General features: G+C 48.3%; 2 protein-coding genes across 7 annotated transcripts; one reads left to right on the top strand and one right to left on the bottom strand.

Moving 5' to 3' along the window:
- Positions 1-442: 442 nt before the first annotated feature.
- TIGD7 (tigger transposable element derived 7) lies at positions 443-2527 on the top strand. The gene has a single exon (XM_004057079.5). The coding sequence runs from the start codon at positions 745-747 to the stop codon at positions 2392-2394; it is 1650 nt and encodes a 549-aa protein (XP_004057127.2). The 5' UTR covers positions 443-744; the 3' UTR covers positions 2395-2527.
- Positions 2528-9943: 7416 nt separating this feature from the next.
- Positions 9944-18961, bottom strand: ZNF263 (zinc finger protein 263). 6 transcript variants are annotated; one of them, XM_004057076.5, is made up of 6 exons: positions 17191-18960; positions 16153-16333; positions 15638-15711; positions 15244-15370; positions 12829-12945; positions 9944-12011 (listed from the first exon to the last, which is right to left on the bottom strand). In XM_004057076.5, the coding sequence occupies exons 1-6, from the start codon at positions 17575-17577 to the stop codon at positions 10846-10848; spliced, it is 2052 nt and encodes a 683-aa protein (XP_004057124.1). In that variant the 5' UTR covers positions 17578-18960; the 3' UTR covers positions 9944-10845. The 6 variants fall into 6 exon arrangements, with proteins under 6 accessions (XP_004057124.1, XP_055221088.1, XP_055221090.1 ...); XM_055365113.2 differs by having other exon boundaries at positions 15638-15672; XM_055365115.2 differs by lacking the exon at positions 12829-12945 and having other exon boundaries at positions 17191-18961.
- Between the last annotated feature and the right edge of the window lie 912 nt (positions 18962-19873).

The following is a 19873-nucleotide window of genomic DNA, read 5'->3' as shown; positions in this document are numbered from 1 at the left end:
TCATTCATATGTACAACAGAAACTACCTTCTTCTTCACTTCAAGATTCGGTACAACTGTTCCTGAATGCCAACTCTCCATACATCCCAATGTCAGGGTCCTTGTAGCTCGGAGCCCTTATCCAGGTAGATGAACTGCTGCCCAGTGAACACTATGTACAAAGCAATTTGAGCATCATTCTCTTTTCTGGCAGTGAGGTAAAATCAGGTCTTTTTGGAAGGGGAAAAGTCACATTGCATCTCTGCTACACACAAGATTACTCTGTCATTGCCTTTGAGTCTTTCACGCTCCCTTCTTCTCAAGCATTAGTTTTTATGGAAACTTATCACACCTGTCTTGTGGGCACATCTTGCTCCATCCCTCCTCTCTTCATATTGTCCCTTTTCCGGTATTGAGTTAGGGAAGGTATGCAGGTATTCCTGTCATTCCTGACCGAGGCTGTTGTATCTGTCAAAAGAGAGGAGAGGTAGGAGGCATTCCGAAAAATGATCACTCATGGCTTGCAGGAGCAAGAGCCAGACAGGACTTTGCAACTGGCAGCTTCCTGAGTGCATAAGACCTCCACCTCTAGACTAGCTCTTCAGTCATGGTTATCCCCTTCAGTCCATTATCCTCCAATACAATGCCCATGCCTTCTGGGGCTTTGAGCTAAGTTTTGTTTAAAAAATGTGGGGTTTCTTTTTGCCAATTCATTAAGGCTTTTCCCTTTGTTTTCTCCTGTTGGTAGTTCAGAGTTAAATTCAGTATGAATAAGAGAGGGAAATATACAACACTGAATTTGGAGGAGAAAATGAAGGTTCTAAGTAGAATTGAAGCTGGACGATCACTTAAAAGTGTAATGGATGAATTTGGAATCAGTAAGTCAACATTTTATGACATTAAAAAAAATAAGAAGTTAATTCTGGACTTTGTACTGAAGCAGGACATGCCATTAGTAGGGGCTGAGAAGAGAAAGAGGACAACCGGAGCCAAATATGGTGATGTAGATGATGCGGTCTACATGTGGTACCAACAGAAACGCTCAGCCGGTGTTCCGGTAAGAGGCGTGGAGCTTCAGGCTGCTGCAGAGAGATTTGCACGGTGTTTTGGGCGAACAGATTTCAAAGCTAGCACTGGTTGGCTTTTTAGATTTCGAAATCGGCATGCAATTGGGAACCGAAAAGGATGTGGGGAACAAGTCCTAAGTTCAGTTTCTGAAAATGTTGAGCCATTTCGACAAAAACTGTCCATGATAATCAAAGAGGAGAAACTGTGTCTAGCTCAGCTATACAGTGGGGATGAAACAGACCTCTTTTGGAAGTCAATGCCAGAAAATTCTCCGGCAAGTAGGAAAGATATCTGCCTACCAGGGAAGAAAATAAACAAAGAAAGGTTGTCTGCCCTTTTATGTGCAAATGCAGATGGAACTCATAAATTAAAGTCAATCATTATTGGAAAATCAAAACTGCCCAAAAGCGTGAAAGAGGACACAAGTACATTGCCTGTGATATATAAACCAAGTAAAGATGTTTGGTTCACCAGAGAATTGTTTTCAGAATGGTTTTTTCAAAACTTTGTTCCTGAGGTCCGATATTTTCAACTTAATGTTCTAAGATTTCATGAAGAGGACGTCAGGGCATTGTTACTTCTGGACAGTTGCCCGGCTCATCCTTCCTCTGAATCCCTAAGCAGTGAGGATGGTCGAATAAAATGTATGTTCTTTCCCCATAACACTTCAACCTTGATTCAACCAATGAATCAAGGTGTGATCTTGAGCTGCAAACGGCTGTATAGATGGAAGCAACTTGAAGAGAGTCTTGTAATATTTGAAGAAAGTGATGATGAGCAAGAGAAAGGAGATAAAGGAGTTTCCAAAATTAAAATCTACAATATAAAAAGTGCAGTTTTTAACTGGGCAAAAAGTTGGGATGAAGTAAAACAAATAACCATAGCAAATGCATGGGAAAATCTTCTTTACAAAAAGGAACCTGAATATGATTTTCAAGGCTTAGAAGATGGGGATTTTAGAGAAATTCTTGAAAGATGTGGGGAGTTGGAAACTAAGTTGGATGATGATAGGGTGTGGTTAAATGGAGATGAAGAAAAGGGTTGTCTCCTAAAAACCAAAGGTGGAATAACAAAGGAAGTTGTTCAAAAAGGAGGAGAAGCTGAGAAGCAGACTGCTGAATTTAAATTATCTGCTGTAAGAGAGAGTTTGGACTACCTTCTTGACTTTGTTGATGCCACACCTGAGTTTCAGAGATTCCACTTCACACTGAAAGAGATGCAACAAGAAATAGTCAGGAAACAGTTCCAGAGTAAAATCCATTCTAGAATTGGTAGCTTTTTGAAACCTAGGCCTCATAATATTAAGGACTCCTTCAGTGGGCCTTCAACTTCTGGTTCTAATCATTAGATTTTGTGTTTAAAGATTTCTGCCATTATATGATGTAGGCCAGCTGTGAATTGTCATGTTTTAGCAACTGACATTATTTTGTATATCAGTGCCCATTTATATAAAGGTTATAAAATTTACAGTTTGAAAATAATACACTTGTGTTTCTTTGAATTTATTTAAATTTGTGTTTCATAAATTCATTTTTTTAAATTTTACACAAGGATCTGAATAATGAAGTATTGTCCCAGATTATCTAAGGTGGAATGCCTTTGAGAAAAGCATTAGTTTGTAATCATAGTATATAACAAAGAAACTGTGCTGACTAGTTCTAGTTAGCTTTAAGATAAGGATAAATTAGGTTTTCAATTTAATGGTAAAACACACTCTGCTTTCTTAACTCTGTTACTACCCATTTAGTGTTTGTTTTCCTCTTACTGTGAAAGTAACATGCTGATTATAGGGAATATATAAAAAAAGATAAAAAGCACTCAATTCTATTGACTAATGATATCCTCAACACTTTGGTGTATACCATATATTTTTTAAATAGGCAGATTACATTGTAAATAAAACTTTATCTCTTACTGCCTTAACATATTTTATGGTTTGTTACTAATAAGTTGGCATTTATTGAGTATATAGGATCGTATATATATGTTAGTCTTCATAATAATGACTTCCCTTTTCAAATACATAAGGAAACAGATTTAGAGAGATTAAGTAACTCGACAAAGGTCACATAAACTAGTAAACAGCAGAGATGAGACTTAAATTCTATTTAATGCCAAAGCTCAGGCTTTTAACCATCATACTGCACTATTTCTGAGAGTTTCCCTTAGGTCGTTAAAATATCTTAACCTCACATTTGATGGTTTTTTAATACTCCACCAGGGGATGTAACGTATCAGTTGAACTACCAGGTCAAATAGAATGAACTTTTGAAAAAACTTCGATACACACTGTTAAATTGCTTTCACATTCCTGCCATTATTTTGAAAGTACTTCTCCCAGTGCACCAATCCCAACATTGAATATTGTTAAGCTCTTAGTTTTTGCTAATTTTGTAACCAAAAGAATGGTATCTTTATGGTTGTTCCCTATTTAATATAAGGTGTCAGGTGAGTTGATATTTGCAAATAACAAGCTTTGTTTGGATAATTAGTTCTTATTGGCTTTCAGTGTTTCCTTTCTCATATATTATCTTCAAGAATCTGTTTCTGGCCGGGCGCGGTGGCTCACGCCTGTAATCCCAGCACTTTGGGAGGCCGAGGCGGGCAGATCACAAGGTCAGGAGATCGAGACCATCTTGGCTAACATAGTGAAACCCCGTTTCTACTAAAAATACAAAAAATTAGCTGGGCGCAGTGGCAGGCGCCTGTAGTCCCAGCTACTCAGGAGGCTGAGACAGGAAAATGGCGTGAACCTGGGAGGCGGAGCTTGCAGTGAGCCGAGATCGCGCCACTGCACTCCAGCCTGGGCGACAGAGCAAGACTCCGTCTCAAAAAAAAAAAAAGAAAAAAAAGAATCTGTTCCTGAGATGGGTATTCTGTTACACTGGTGAATACTAGGCAATTATAGTATAAAATTAGTGACTAAATACAGTACTACTGGTGTCTACTCTTGCTCTAGTACCTTGCCATTTTCATTACTGGCTAATGTGAATTTCTCTTTTTTTTTTTGAGATGGAGTCTCGCTGTATCGCCCAAGCTGGAGTGCAGTGGCACGATCTTGGCTCGCTGCAACCTCTGCCTCCCGGGTTCAAGCAATTCTGCCTCAGCCTCCTGAGTAGCTGGGATTACAGGCGCGTGCCACCACACCTGACTTGTATTTTTAGTAGAGATGAGGTTTCACCATGTTGGTCAGGTTGGTCTTGAACTCCTGACCTCGTGATCCGCCTGCCTCAGCCTCCCAAAGTGCTGGGATTACAGGTGTGAGCCACCGCGCCCGGCCTGTGAATTTTAATGAAAAGCAAATGCCCACTTTCCATGTTTGAAAATATACAAGCTATTCTTACTATCCTAAGTCAACTTCAGCATAAAATTTATTCAAGCCTCCTCCAGACACCAACTCCCTCTGGGAATTTATTCATAATTTAAGTAAAATTGGGAAGAATTTACATTCCTTTTTTCTCCTTTCAAATTGTAAGTGCGGTTTTCATTTAATGGAGTTCTCATATTTTTTATTGTTCCTAGGTAGGTTTGTTGTTGCTGTAAGTGGGATCCTTTTTTATTAGTAGGGATTGCTGGTATTTTCACCTTGTAAATTCAGTAGTTATCTTTTTTGTGTCTTATTTTATTACCCAGAACTTGTAGAAAAAATGTATCAACATTGCCACTGGGCATCCTTTTTACATTCAGTTTGGGCTTGATTTGTGCTTTCTTGGCTTATTCAGTCTGCAGCCTGGTGGAAGATGGGAGACCTTTAACATCAAGCAGCTTGACTTTTTCTTTTTTTAAGATTAGTCCATAATGACTGCAAGCTGGGGTTGGGTGAGGGCAAGGGTAGTAATTACTCTTTGCTTGATGTTTTGCCTCTTTTGAAAGACCTTCCAAGCCTGGGACAGGATGGATTGTGGAAGTGGAGGGGGATGGCAGATGACGACTCTGGGCAGCTCTCTAGTTCCTTTTAGTTTGGGTCTTTGCATCAAACATCATCATTCTTTTTAGTGATAATAAATTCCTAGAGTGACCGAGAGTCACCCCAGTTTTCAAAAGTACTCATTGATTCTGGAAACTTCCTGTTAACTGTTTCATGTACTAGACAATAGCATGTTGTTGGAGATTCAGCTCTGAATAACCAAGAAAATGAATGAGAACAAACCACCATGGGATGTGTAAGGGCCGGAGCCAAAGTGAGCATAGGGAGGGCCTTTGAGACTTGGATAGCAGGGGAGGTGTCTGAGAGGACAGTGCGTGACTTTTGAGCTGGGTTTTAAAGTTGTGAAGCAGGGGCTCAGTCTTTGCGGTGGGCACGTGTATCTCCCAGGCAAGCTGCAAGGTCCCTGGACCGTTGCCTTGGGGGCCTCTGGCGGAGAAAAGCAGCAAAGACAGGTCAAGGCCAGTGTCCTTGTGGGACATCCTACGATTTTAGACGGGTCTCGGCCCACGTCAGTTTTGACCGCTCCACCTCCTGGATCTCTCCTCTCCACTCTTCCTCCTCACTGCCCTGCCCTGGTCCAGGCCCCCTTCACCTTCTGCGTCGACTCTGCCTCTTCAGTTGCCCTGCCTTCCTTTTCTGTCCCCTCTCCATTCTTGCCCGACCCTTATTCTCTTACCAGAAGAGAGCGAACTAAAACAAAAAGGGGAGCCTCGGGCTTCATACGCTTCGTGGGCCTCCCACTGTTTAAAGAAAGGCCCAGCCCCTAGGGCGGCCACGCGTTTTCCTGGCGCCCGCTCGCACGCACCCCAGCTCGGCTCTCCCATCGCCTCGCTCCGCCCTCCGCGCTTCCCGCTAGACCGCGAGGGCCGACGGCGGAGTTTTAGAGGGTGCAGGTGCGCCACCGCCTCGAGTCTAGGAGAGGAAACCCCTGCGGCTGTGCGTGCGGGAACCACCATACACCGCTCGGGCGGGACCAGCATACACTGGAACCACCATACACCGGAGCCACCATACACCGCCCGGGCGGGAACGCTGGAAGGGAGGGGAGGGGCGGTGACTTGGGCGGCTGGAGCGTGATCGTGGCCCCAGGGGTCTGGGCACATGTCCCGGGACGGCCGCGGGAGGAGGACCGGCCAGAGGGCAGGGAAAGGCTGGGAGCGGGCGCAGGGCGGCCTTCGCTTCTGGGGGCAGAGCCGACGCTGAGGGGAGCGGCAGCCCCGAGGCCCGGGGCGGCGGTTGGAGGAGGCTCGTGGGCCCGGCCGCGTGTGAGCCGATGCGGAGCAGGAGGCGTCTGCTTTGCCCAAGCCTGAAAAGGGAGTCTCTGGTTCTGCAAATCACTCCTGGGGATAGGAACTTCTCCGAGAAGTCCAGGCACTCACACTTGTGCCGGGTGCTGGGGCTGGACTCCTCCCGGGAGGCCCAGGAGAGCCGAGAACTCCCTCAAGGGCAGCAGCACCTCGGGAGTGGGGAACTGGCCTCCCTGAACGGAATGGAGGGCAAGCAATTCCTCACATGTCCAAAAACATACGCTGGACTTCAGAACGATACTCCGTAATGTTTTTCTTTCCCGTTCTCGCTGCCTGGAGAAATACTACTCTCCTTGGAGCACTTTGGGGATGCTTGAGAGCCACCAGATTTCTGACGGAATCTTTTGAGACATTTAAGGTGTCTCTGTAAGCTAATTGAGAGCAATAACATTAACTGGGAGATCAGAATTTTTTTGTGATCTGAGTCATTTTTCCTCAACCATTTTGTCGTTGTTGAACTTAACCTAGATCAATCCCAGTGCCTCTTCACTGTACCACTCAGGCAAGGTTTAGCTGGTCTTATTAAAAAGTATATGATGGGAAGGAAATATTAACCGCTCTTTCAAGAACAGAAGTCAATAATTGGGAGTGCTTGCAAGCTAGACTGAAGAGTAAAAGAAAATATTTCAAATAAATAAATAAATGCATTTTGCTTGAATTCATCTAGCTATTCCTAAATTCCTGACCTCCAAAATTAAGTCTCCTAGTGCTAAGAAATTTGCTAGTTGGTTTTCCTGTAACACACATTAAGACACTTTACGCGACTTGTTTCAAATGCTTGTGAAACACTTAGAAAAAATTACGAGTTTTAAAGCAGTGGTGATTTTGCACATTCCAAAGTAGTATCAGTTAATGTAATGAATCACTCTTCTTTAAAAAGTGCTGAGTCTAGGCGGGGCGCGGTGGCTCACTCCTGTAATCCCAGCACTTTGGGAGGCCGAGGCGGGCAGATCACGAGGTCCGGAGATCGAGACCATCCTGGCTAACATGGTGAAACCCGGTCTCTACTAAAAATAGAAAAAATTAGCCGGGCGTGGTGGCGGGCGCCTGTAGTCCCAGCTACTCGGGAGGCAGAGGCAGGAGAATGGCGTGAACCTGGGAGGCGAAGCTTGCAGTGAGCCGAGATTGTGCCACTGCACTCCAGCCTGGGGGACAGAGCGACTCCGTCTCAAACAAAACAAAACAAAAAAGTGCTGAGTCTAAAACCTCAAATTTCAGATTATGGTGCTGAGACCCAAAAGTTCTTTCATTACAGCCATCAAAACTTTTAAAGTGACTTCTGATGGATTTTTCTGAAAAATTCAGTGGTTTTAAAACACTTCTTCCAGTCTGTGTCCCACCTCTGGCTTTGTCGTCATTGCTCCCCAGCCTGACGCTGCCAGGCCTTTTCACAGGGCTTAGATGTGGCACTGGTTCTCACCCACCAGCCTCCCTGCTGGTTTCATGTGCTACCTTTGCTAAGGATGTGTGGCTGCTGCTCAGGGTCACTCCACATCTCCCAAGACCCCTTTGTACCCATTTGGACTTAGAGGCTAGAGGTCCTTATTGTCCCAGGGTTAGTCTCCCTGTGACATAAAAGCCACTCAAACTGTTTTTGGCTTCTTTTACAAGAGCCCTAGTGGGCAAAATATTAATGTGAAAAAGCACTAACTTGGACATCTCTTGCAGTGACCTAGTTCTCACACTGCTATAAAGATACAGAGACTGCGTAATTTACAAACAAGAGGTTTAATTGACTCAGTTCTGTGTGGCTGGGGAGGCCTCAAGAAAGTTACAATCAGGGCGGAAGGCAAAGGGGAAGCAGGTACCTTCTTCACAAGGTGGCAAGAGAGAACAAGCAAGCACGCAAGTGAAGGGGGAACTGCTACACTTTCAAAACCATCAGCTCTCGGGAGAATTCAGTATCAGGAGAACAGCACAGGGGAAACCGTCCCCATGATGCAAGCACTTCCCACCAGGTCCCTCCCTCGACACAGGGGGATAACAATTAGAGATGAGATTTGCGTGGGGACACAGAGCCAAACCGTATCAGACCTCATGGGGGCCTGCAGTAACGGAATCAGACCTACTCTCTCAAACGTGAGTACAAGGGAAGGAGATGTCATCAGTCCCTGGAATTCCTGCCAGTGTGGTCTTCAGTGACCTCAGTCAGTGTTAGATGCTTAGAAGGAAATCTTTTGGATCATCTGTCGACAGTTGGCACAAATAGAGTACTTTCTTACATGCCAGGCATAGTGCTGCTTTACGTAGTTATTTTCTGTGATGTCATCTCATTAAAACAGGCCAAGAACAGCTAAGCATGTGAAGTTTACTAGAAGGGGAACTAGACTGAAGATTGAGTGAAGCATTCCAATGGAATGCCTTTTTATGGCAAATACCTGAGAGTCATTTTCTAGCTTCAAGCTGCAGTGTTCCAAGTATGAGCAGCACCAGTTGGACCACATCATAAGATCTGTGTGGGTGATGTTACCAAGGGAGGGAGAGTAGATGGAAGGGGCGCTTTCCAGTCTCTGTCCACATAAACTGCCATCTTAACCAGAGTGCTTTGTAGGAACACCAGCTTTACATTCCATCCAATTCATGACATCAGCAGCCTGGCTGGCCCTGCACTGCTCCACTGGAGTGTGGTCCTGCTCCTACCACTGTTGATCCTACTCTGATCTCTCTAATCCTAACCCTCCACTTCCCTGCCCTCAACCCCCACACCACCACTGCCCTCCTCCTGTGAACAAGCTGATTAAGAGGAAGTTACAGAAATGAGAAATAGTGAGATATTAAAAAACTGGCTCAGACGACCAAAGAAAAACTCATACTAAACTGAGGCAGGGCTGAGAGAAGGATCAATGGAGCGCTGTTTCCATGACTTCAAGTTGCTGTATCCATCAGCCTGTTCCCAAAGGACTGTTTCTTCATCTTTTTCACCTGAAGAACAGCTGGATAGCTTCCTCCGGGGCTGTATCCTGAGGTGTTTTCCTGGCATCCGATTTCCTACTCTTAGAATACTCCCCCGTTTCCCACAGATACACACTACTAGAATTCCTATTTCTGATATGCCATTCTAAAATGCAATGCTAGTAATCCCAGCACTTTGAAAGGCCAAGATGGGAAGAATGCTTGAGCTCGGGAACTCAAGACCAGCCTGGGCAAATAGTGAGACCCCATCTCTACCAAAAAATAAATATAATGCTTTCCCTTAATAATTGTGCCATCTCCTATATCTTCCTACCATTAATAATCAATAACTCAGTTATATTGGGACCATCTTAGCTTCCACCCTGGAAATCAGTTGCAAGACCAAAATATCCTGTTCTCTAAGAGTCAGATCTTCCTCAGCTACTGAATAAGAATGTAAACATTCTAAACAAAGAATTGAAAACATTTTTACTGCTATAGACCACAGAAGGAAAGAATACTTTCTAGAGACCCTATGACAGCATCACCCCAGCAGCCATTTGGCTTGACCCTTTGTTACCACACGGCAGTCCCAGCCTGGAGGCTGCCAGGCCCTCACCTGCCTCTGCCTGTCTGCTGCCTCCTTTGTCAGCATCTTCCTGACCAACCCAGTAAGTCTATGAGAAAGCAGGGCCTCTGACCAAGGCAGAGGGGAGACAGATCAACACTCGGGGGTCTAGACAGAGGCTTTCATTGAAGACTCACAGACATTTATGTTTCCTGAAGATATTTATTCCCATCCAAACATTTTCAACAGGGAAAGACACAATCCCCAATTTCCCCCTAGGATTCACATTTTCAATTTTCCAGGGAATCTCTCTTTCCTGGAATGCTCTCGTTCCTCTGGAGTCAGGAACAAGACTCCAGAGCTGTTTATTTTTCTCACACAGGTGGGGGGAATCTCATTCTCCACAAAGTGTTATCAGACACCTACTTCCTCTGCCAATTCCTGGGCTGACCTGCAAATTCCACCTTATTATTGCCCTTGGGCCTCTGGTTCCTTTTTGTCTGAGGTCACATTTACATGTGTGATCTGCCAATGGGCACTCCTGTTAGGCCATCGTAGGGCACGTGGTGGCTTGATCTGGACTGCCCATGGCTTCCCAACTGGGGCCTTTGGGACAGCTGCAACTCACAACCAGTCTTTTGTTGACCTTCAGCTGATTTCCCAGGGCACTTGGCCCCTCTTCTTTGGTCTCAGGGGCCCCGGAAGCCCAAATGCTCCTACTGAATGTCCCAAATGAGGAAGAAGTATCAAAAACATCACATGGATTCCCAAACTTGTTAAGGTAAACTGGACAGTCACGTGCCCAAATCGCACCTTGGCTTTAAAAAGACCAAGAGGGTAGGAGCACCCTGGGGCAGGGTGGACTTAACAGAGAATTCCACCCTGAGGTCACCTCAGAGACTTGCCATCCTTTCTCATGCAGACAGAACTCCTTTTCAGTTTTATGCCAATCCTCTGCTGCCTCTGCACCTCCCTCACAATGAGCCCCCATTACCTGAAGAATGCAGAGGTCATTTGGTCGGCTGGGCAGGGAATACCAGCTCTTGCCAACAGGCTCCTCTGAATATGCCACCTCACCTGGGGCAAAGAGAAACCCCACTGTTACTAACCTGTGTGAGTTCTCTGATGACTCATAAGACGGGAACTCCGAGAGAAGCTTTCTCCACATTCAGAACATTTATAGGGTCTCTCTCCCGTATGCGTTCTCAGGTGGCGAATCCGATTGGAGCTGTGAGAGAAACTGTCTCCGCACTCATGACAGGTATAGGGTTTCTCTCCTGTGTGGATTCTCTGGTGCCTGATTAAATTGGATCTATGAGAGAAGTTTTCCCCACAAAGGGTACATTTATACGGTTTCTCTCCTGTGTGTGTTCTCTGATGTCTGGTGAGGTGCATGCCCTGCCGGAAGCTTTTCCCACAAGTCAAACATTCGAAGAGCTTCTTCTCTGCCTTATGGGCTCCATGGTTTGTAAGAAAGGGGGTGCTGTCACTCACAGCTTCCCCACACTCAGAGAAGGGGTAAAGTCTCTCTCTCTCATGAGTTCTTTCGTGAATGACGAGGTGTGAACTCCGAGAGAAACTTTTCCCACACTCGGGACACTTATAAGGTCGCTCTCCAGTGTGAATTCTCTGGTGCCGAAGGAGGTTGGAACTGTGAGCAAAGATCTCCCCACACTCAGGGCACTTGTAGGGCTTCTCCCCGGTGTGCGTTCTCTGGTGCCTGTGGAGGTTGGAGTTGCAGGAGAAACATTTTCCGCAAATGTTGCACTGATAGGGCTTCTCACCCGTGTGGGTGCGTTGGTGGCGAGTCAGATGGGTGTTCTGACTGAAGCATTTCCCACATTCAAGGCACTTGTGGGCCTCCTCTCCCAGGTGTGCTCTGTGTAGTGACAGGAAACGTGGGTTCCCACCAAAGATTTCAGTGCAGTCCACACCCATACACAGTCTTTCAGCTGCATGTATTCTCTGGTGCCTAATTAGGTTTGAGTTGTTAGAGAAATTTTTGCCACACAAGGGACATAAATGGAGTTTCTTTGGCTGCAGTTCCTTCGGTCGCCCCAGTTCTCTGCCACTTGAGGCTCCTGCCAAGGCCTGCTCCATTCCACCCTCTGGGGGAGGCGCCCAATCCCCTTGCGGCCGGTCACGAGGTCTTCCCAGCTCAGGACTCCAGGGCACCTCCCCTCGGGCCTGGTCAGGAAGCAGCACCTGAGGGTGGATGTTCTCAGAGGATACAGACGGAACACCTTCCAGGTTCTCAAATTTCTCTTCTCCTGGTAGAGAGAGAGAAACCAAACCCGTACATTATTTCTATGCTGGAGAAAAGTAAATCCCACCTGTCTGCTGCTGCCTGTTAGGTCAGCAGCCCAGAAGGGCTGCTTCTCCCTCAGAATCCCATCCTCTCCTAAAGGTAAAGCACTCTGGAGAAGCATCAGGGTAAAGGGTCAGACCACTGGTCAAGGAATCAGAGCCGAGACCAGTCTTAGAATTTTCCTTTCCATCTGAGCCTCTCGATTCTGCCCTTCAGGAATGGGTGGGATGGAGCAGGGCTGAGAGTAGGGTGGGACAAGTAAGCTCAAGAATAAGGGCCTCCTTGAACTCTGCACCCTGGGTTCCTCACTTGCCTCACTGGGATGGAGAATGGCAGGGTCAAAGGACGTAATGTACCTCTCTAGCAGCTGTGCTGGGCCGGCCCTGCACCCAAATCCTCAAATGCCTTACTCTGCTGGGGGCGGTGGCTCACACTTGTAAATCCCAGCACTTTGGGAGGCCGAGGTGGGTGCATCACCTGAGGTCAGGGAGACCAGCCTGACCAATATGGAGAAACCCCGACTCTACTAAAAATACAAAAAATTAGCCGGGCGTGGTGGCGCATGCCTGTAATCCCAGCTACTCGGGAGGCTGAGGCAGGAGAACCGCTTGAACCCGGGAGGCAGAGCTTGCAGTGAGCCGAGATCGCACAGTTGCACTCCAGCCTGGGCAACAAGAGTGCCACTCCATCTCAAAACAAAACAAAACCAAAAAATGCCTCACTCTTAACTGCAAGAGCCTTGCTGCTTGCTGCGCAGGCCACTTGTCTTCATTCCTTACCTGGAGCTGGGCCTCTGGGGCTCAGGCCCTCCTTGCAGCTCTGGACACTGGGATCCCATAGCTTTCCTCCTTGTCCCACCTGGGTGCCTGGGACCTCCTGACTGGGAATGTGAGACTCTGTTCACAATGAAAGAAACAGATTTCTGTACTGCCACTTTCCTCTACCAGGGTAGGGAAACAGTCTTGTTCCCTGCCCTCAGTGGATAAATACAGAATGCTCCATAAATCTGACAGCAGTTACTTGGAATATACACAAACTGTTCCCAGTGGATACTTCTAGAGAAAGAAATTAGGGGAGGGAGACTTTTTTTCTTTTTGAGACAGAGTCTCACTGTGTCGCCCAGGCTGGAGTGCAGTGGCACGATCTCCGCTCACTGCAACCTCTGTCTCCTAGGTTCAAGCGATTCTCCTGCCTCAGCCTCCCAAGTAGCTGGGATTACAGGCGTGCACCACCACACCCGGCTAATTTTTGTATTTTTAGTAGAGATGGAGTTTCACCATGTTGGCCAGGCTGGTCTCGAACTCCTGACTTCAAGTGATCTGCCTGCCTCGGCCTCCCAAAGTGCTGAGATTACAGGTGTGAGCCACTGCGCCCGGCCAATTTTTTTTTTTTTTTAAATATTCATGGTACTTGGAATGTTTTTTTGCAATGAGAATGTACACTACTCTAATTAAAATAACTATAAAATGAACATGGTCAGTTCCTTGAATAATCCATTTAATATCATAAAAGGGCCTTGTCTCTACATATAAATACAAAATAGAACTAAATTTGACTGGACAACTCCAGGGAAAGAAAATATAACATAACAGACAATCAGAAAAGGACCCAGGGCTCTAAGAGGACCATGAGATTAAAACCCACAAGTGCCATTTCTATGCTGTGCCAAAAAGAAAAACAAAAACCTCCACCTCCAGCAAACATGGACTCCAACAGAAGTTTAATTCCAACAAGCTGTAATCTGATCTTCTCCTATTTAGCATCTCTCACTAAAAGGGCCATGTTCAACTTTGGACATCACAGCAGTGAAAAGTAATATGGAAACTGGTACAGTGGCACACTTCCTGACTGAGGCAGGAAGACTGCTTGAGCCCAGAAGTTCCAGAGCAGCCTGGGCAACAGAGTGAGACTCACTTCAAAAAAAAAAAAAAAAAAAAGGCCGGGTGTGGTGGCTCACGCCTGTAATTCCAGCACTTTGGGAGGCGGGTGGATCACCTGAGGTCGGGAATTCAAGATGAGCCTGACCAACATGGAGAAATCCTGTCTCTACTAAAAATACAAAAAATTAGCTGGGTGTGGTGGCACATGCCTGTAATCCCAGCTACTCCGGAGGCTGAGGCAGGAGAATCACTTGAACCCTGGAGGCAGAGGTTGCAGTGAGCGAGATTGCGTTTGCAGAATTAGTGTCAACAAATGTACAGTTGTGATACTTTTTAGGCAAACCTGATATATGGAAACAATGTGCGGTGTGTCTTGTTTGTTTTGAAACAGAGTCTCACTCTGTCACCTGGTTGAGGTGCAGTGGCATCATCATAGCTCACTGCAGCCTTGACCTACTGGGCTCAGGTGATTCTCCCCTCAGCCTCCTGAGTAACTGGGACTACCACCACCACGCCAGTGAGTCTTTCTACTGGTGTGTTTCAACATAGGTATAATCATAATGTACACACAGTCTTGTTTTATGTTAAGACTTCCCCAACTTGTTATTAAAAGAATTCTCATACATACAGAAAAGTTGAGGGAATTGTACAATAAATACGAGCATATCCTCCACCTAAATCCAACTATATGTCCGTCTGTCATATTCCGTAGGCATAATTTTAAAACTCTGAGTACAGTACAAGACATAGGTGAATCTTAATTTATGATTTAGCCTACTTTGGAGCTATACATTGTTTCCAAATTTCCACAAGACCCTCCCCACTTTCTGAATTTTTATGGGCTGTGAGAGATGATAGGCTGGAATGTTGATCCTACTACCCCTGAAATTTTTGTCTTTGGGGACGAGCCTAGAAACACTAACAGAACACAGGAAACACTGGTGAGCTCATAAGAATAAGCATCTGAAAATTGCAAGGAATCAACCATTTAGAGCCCCCCCAGCATCCTGGGATACTGCATGTATGTGATGCTGGCAGGTTGTCACTGCATTGGATTTGCTCTGCCCTAGGAAGTGCACATGGCTCAGACTCGCCTTAGGCTCTGGCAGCTGGGACTCCAGTCCCGGGCTGCCTGTGCCAACTGTGCCACTTGGCAGATACATGACTCTCGTACAGGGGACTTTAGACAAAGGGAAGTCTCCTGTGGAGGCTTCTTGGCAAAACTCAGAGTCTGTGTCCAGGAGGTGAATGAATAACGGGCAGGACCCTGGTCAGAAATGGCGCAGTCATCATCCCTGGAAAAGAAGTCCTTACCCAGTGAGTCCACATTCTCATAACTCTCCTGCACCGTGTCCCTGGAGAGGGCCCTCTTACTAGGATCCTGACGCCCCCACTCCTCCTGGGAGATGTACATTGCCACGTCCTCTAAGCTCTCAGGCAACTGAAACAGCACAAGATCTCCTTTAGCCCCGATGCACCGAGAACAATTCAAGCAGAGTCATGGGTTAAAGGGGCAAAATCCAGGGATGCCAAGCACACGGCAGGGGGGAAGAAGGGTATCAGGCCTACAAGTGAGGTGTGAAATAGACAAAGCAGTGGGGGAGACGCTGTGGTAAGGGACAAAGGACCTTCCACATGGAGAACCCCCACCCCCAACACTCAGGGGAGGAAGGGTGCTGGGGGGAGACAATGGAAACTTCCACATCACCTGGGGCCCAGTCATCTCCTTGTCTTCCACGTTCCCTTCAGGAGGAAAAAGAGAAAGCCAGGGAGCAGATAATGCTGAAGGTGACAGAAATTATAATGAGAATGGCATTCCTAACTCTCGGCAACCCAAGGATTATTAAAACACAGTATCCATTCCCCAACACCCAGTCTCTGCTTTTGGGGATGACGCTAAACTGCACAGAGGCCTAATAAGCTGATATCCAAAATGACAGGGTGAGAGGGAAGGAATATCAAGAGTAGCACTCCAAACCCTGCATTATTCAAGTGGTTCTAAATCGCCTCTGTTCTGCATAAAAAAGGGCTCTACTGAGACTCCCTTCCCTTCCCCCAGCCCCAGGAGAACCCACACCACCAACTGCAGGTCTTTCATTCCACAGGTGAGAACCTGAACTTCAGAAATTCCTTCTCCTTCGCACCAGTGCTACATCCTGCTAGTGTCGGGGGCAACCCCCAAGCCCCTCCTCCCTCCCACCTGCCCAGATAACTGTGCCTCACCCCTCTCCTTTACAGCCTGGGGGTCCCTTTGGGGGCTGGGGCCTAGCAGCTCCTGCAGCCTGGGGCCAGGGCTTCGCTCAGTCTCCATTGGCTCCAGCTTGAAGCTCGGTGACTCTCGTGCTGTTTCCAGAGGCAAAGGCTCCTCCAAAAGCACTTCTGTTCCCCGCCCATGGTTTGTGACCTGGGAACCAACCCACATCACTCATCATCACAACAGGGCCCAAGAGGAAGGGAAATTAGTATAGGATACTGAGAGCAAACCTTCAACAGAGAACCTCGGGCGATCCCTTTGGGCCCAGGTAACAGAAAAATGGTTTACACTAAAGGTTTTTTCGATCCCGTGTGCAGGGGGAGGGGTTAGGGAAAGGGCCCACTCCCAGAGCACACCTTCCCCACACAGCTCTTAAGATACACCTCACTCCCTTTTGCTCTCCCCACCTTTTCTAGGTGCTTCTATTCCTCACTATAGGATAAGCTACATTGGGGTAGCCCTGGGGACCAATGACCTCAGGGCCTCGGTGCCAAATTATCTTTCAAAGTTCACAATTAACGGAGGCCCAGCTTTGCAGAGAAGACCAGACCGTGGACCCTAACATAACAACAGGTAACAAGTACTAAGCACTCATAAGCTAGTAGTGTTCACAACTTTACATGCTGCTCTCCCTCTAAGCCCTAGAAAGTATGTTAATATCCTCATTTTACGAATAGGAAAACAGGCCGAAAGAGATCAAGTAACTTGCCAAAGTAACAAAGCTAGTACTAGCAGATTGAGGATCTGAACGCTGGCGATCTAACTCCATGGCTAACACTAACTGTTGCAGGGACACTGCCTCCGCGTGGAAACAGGGCACTCTTCATTGCTTTCGTTCATTTGGGGTAAAATCTGGAGGATGAGTGTTCCAGGTTAAATCACAAGTCCTCTTCCCCACGTAAGGTCTACTCAGGGCAATTTACTTGAATTCGACCGGGGGCGCAATGTCCCAGTGCTCAGGGCTAAACAAACCACAGATAAAACAGCTCTCTCTCTCTCTCTCTCACCTGTTGTCTCAGTCTCCCAAGCTCTCTCTGCATATCCTCCACAAGGGTCACCGCTTCTTCGCCGCTCTCCGGATGCAGCTCCTGCACCCTGCTCTGGATCTCCTGGGGCAGGATGGTCAGGAACTGCTCTAGCACCAGCAGCTCCAAGATCTGCTCCTTCGTGCGCATCTCAGGCCGAAGCCACCCATGGCAAAGCTCTTGGAGCCGGCTGAGGGCTTCCCGGGGACCAGCTGCCTCTTGGAAGCGGAACCGTCTGAAGCGCAAGTGGGAGGCCTCGGGGCTCGGTCCTGGGTCAGGTGGCGGCAGCTCCTGGCTCCAGGCGCAGTCTTCCTCCAGCTTCACTATCAGGAGCCCTTCCCGTTCCTGGCAGCCCGGGCCCGACGCCATCGTCAGGTCTCCAGAGCGCCTTAGCCCGAAACCAGCCGTGCCCGCCTACGAAGGCGCCCTGAACCCATGTAAGGTTGGACGGCGCCAGCAGGAGCCCGGGGCTGGAGGCTCCCAGTCCAGGCCGAGGAGCCCCGCTCCAGCCCAGGCGCGGCCGGCTCCGGTGCCTAGGCCTCAGTCGGTCCCAGGCGCCGCCACGCCGGCCCCGTGGCCCATCTGCGCCAGGACTTCCCCGAGGCAGGAACCAAGCGCCACGCTTCTCACCCTATAGAGGACCCACGCAAGATTCAGACCTCTGCTCCCACGCCGGAAATCTCAGCGCGCAAGTTAGGCGTCCACAAGCCCACGGCGCCTGCTCGTGACCAATTTCCGGGTCACGTTTTGCGAACTCCAGCGCCCATTAGGTCAGGTTTCTCCACACACTCACCACGTACCAATGAGAAGGGAAGATTTGCCTGCGGGGACGGGACGAGCGAGGGACCAATTGGAGACGAGAGGCGGGGCCACGGGGCGCGCCCTGAAATTCTGGGAGTGACTGGGGGCAGGGCAGCTGGATCCAAGCGAAGAAAACAAGCCTGAGGTCGTTGTGACTGGCGGGCAACCTGGGTTAGAATTACTCCGAAGCGCTTGGGAAAACGCAGATCTCAGGGCCACGCGCTCTCCAGTGCGTCAGTGTCGGGGTGAGACCCGGAAATCTGAATTGTTAATCAGCTTCCCCGGATGAATCCTTGCCCAAGCCAAGCCCCACCCGCTTCGGCTGCTCCGGGCTGGCTGTTAATCAGCTTTCCCCGATGAATCCTTTCCCAAGCCAGGCCCCACCCGCTGCGGCTACTCTGGGCTGGCTGAAGATGGTCCCATTGGCCCCTGCGGCCTCGTCGGCTCCGGAAGCCAGGGGCTCCTCGGCATGTCGGGGAGGCCAGGGAGCTAGCCTCCCGCCCAGTCAGTGGCGCCGCGTGGCCTGCGGCGCGGGGCCTGCTGGGAGATGCAGTCCGCGGCGCGGCCTCGCGACTGCGCGGTGCGCCCTGGGCGAGCGCCCAAGAGCCGGGCGATTCTGAAACCCCGAGTCCCGCGGAGAACCCTGCTGGACTTTGGGCTCGCTTCTGCGGCTGGACGTCCCAGAGGAGCGCTCGGGTCCGGGTTCGCGGCACCTGCTTCCGATTTTAGACCGAATTTTAAATCTGCCCGAGATGTGCAGCGCCTGCAGTTCATTCTCCAAGTTTCAGTCTCTTACCCAGCCCTGCAAGGGCGGGATCTGCCTCCAGCTCCGCTGTGGACTGTGATAGTTGGGGGCGAGTGGCAGGAGGGCCGCAGGGCCGATTCCCTATTGGGCGCGGTTGTGGGCTTTGTGTCGGTGAGCGGGGCTGCCCAGTTGTGAGGCGGCCCAGGTCCTCCGGGCCGTGAGATCCGCAAATGGAAGCGTCCTGGGATTGAATGTGACAATCAGTTACCGTGTATTGAGCGTTTATATGCAGATCGATCCTGAAAACACGTTTGTATGAAGCAGATGCTATTAGCCGCCCCTTCCTACAGGTGGTGGCACTGAAGTCATTTACTTGGGTCACACAGCTAGTCTGTCGTCAAAGGTGAGGCTACCATGATAGTAGAGGGTAATATGGGATTAAGGAGGTCGGTTTGGGATGACTAAGTGAAAAGAGTACTGATATTTTAGTTTTTTTCTTTTTTTTTTTTTTTTCCGAGACGGAGTTTCGCTCTTGTTGCCCAGGCTGGAGTGCCATAACCTCCCCCTCCCGGGTTCAAGCGATTCTCCTGCCTCAGCCTCTTGAGTAGCCGGGATTACAAGCGCCCACCACCACGCCCGGCTAATTTTTGTATTTTTAGTAGAGACGGGGTTTCACCATGTTGGCCAGGCTGGTCTCAAATGCCTCACCTCGCGTGATCTGCCCGCCTTAGCCTCCCACTGTGCTGGGATTACAGGCGTGAGCCACCACGCCTGGCCTTTTTTTAAAATTTTATTCCAGGGAAGATGGCAGATCCACAGGCTGTCGTGGCAGATGCAGAGCCAGCGACCCCATAGCACTCAAGGTCCAGTTTGGAAAGCCTTGTTTGCTCCCTAGGACCATTCTGGTGGTTTTAGGCATTCCTGTTCTTTTGTTTTTGAGATAGGGTCTTGCTCTGTCGCCCAGGCTGAAGTGCAATGGCACGATCATTAGACATTCCTATTTCAAGAGACATAGATTCTAGACTCATAACCAATTGCAGAAGACTCTAGCCTCAAAACCACTTTTCTCTGACATTTACTATGTAATCTCAGGCAAATTATGTAATCTCGCTAAACCCC

Source organism: Gorilla gorilla, chromosome 18 (assembly GCF_029281585.2).
Source record: "Gorilla gorilla gorilla isolate KB3781 chromosome 18, NHGRI_mGorGor1-v2.1_pri, whole genome shotgun sequence".
NCBI lineage: Eukaryota > Metazoa > Chordata > Mammalia > Primates > Hominidae > Gorilla > Gorilla gorilla.
Note: the sequence above shows the minus strand (reverse complement) of the source record. Positions and strands in the feature narration are given on the sequence as shown.

Excerpts from the sequence above, each read along its gene's own strand:
- TIGD7 (XM_004057079.5), top strand. The coding sequence starts at position 745 with ATGAATAAGAGAGGGAAATATACAACACTGAATTTGGAGGAGAAAATG.
- ZNF263 (XM_004057076.5), bottom strand. The coding sequence starts at position 17,577 with ATGGCGTCGGGCCCGGGCTGCCAGGAACGGGAAGGGCTCCTGATAGTG. Across the intron at positions 16,334-17,190 it reads TTGGGAGACTGAGACAACAG|GTCACAAACCATGGGCGGGG; the intron begins GTGAGAGAGAGA and ends GTTGGTTCCCAG. Across the intron at positions 15,712-16,152 it reads CCAGGCTGTAAAGGAGAGGG|CATTATCTGCTCCCTGGCTT; the intron begins GTGAGGCACAGT and ends TGTCACCTTCAG.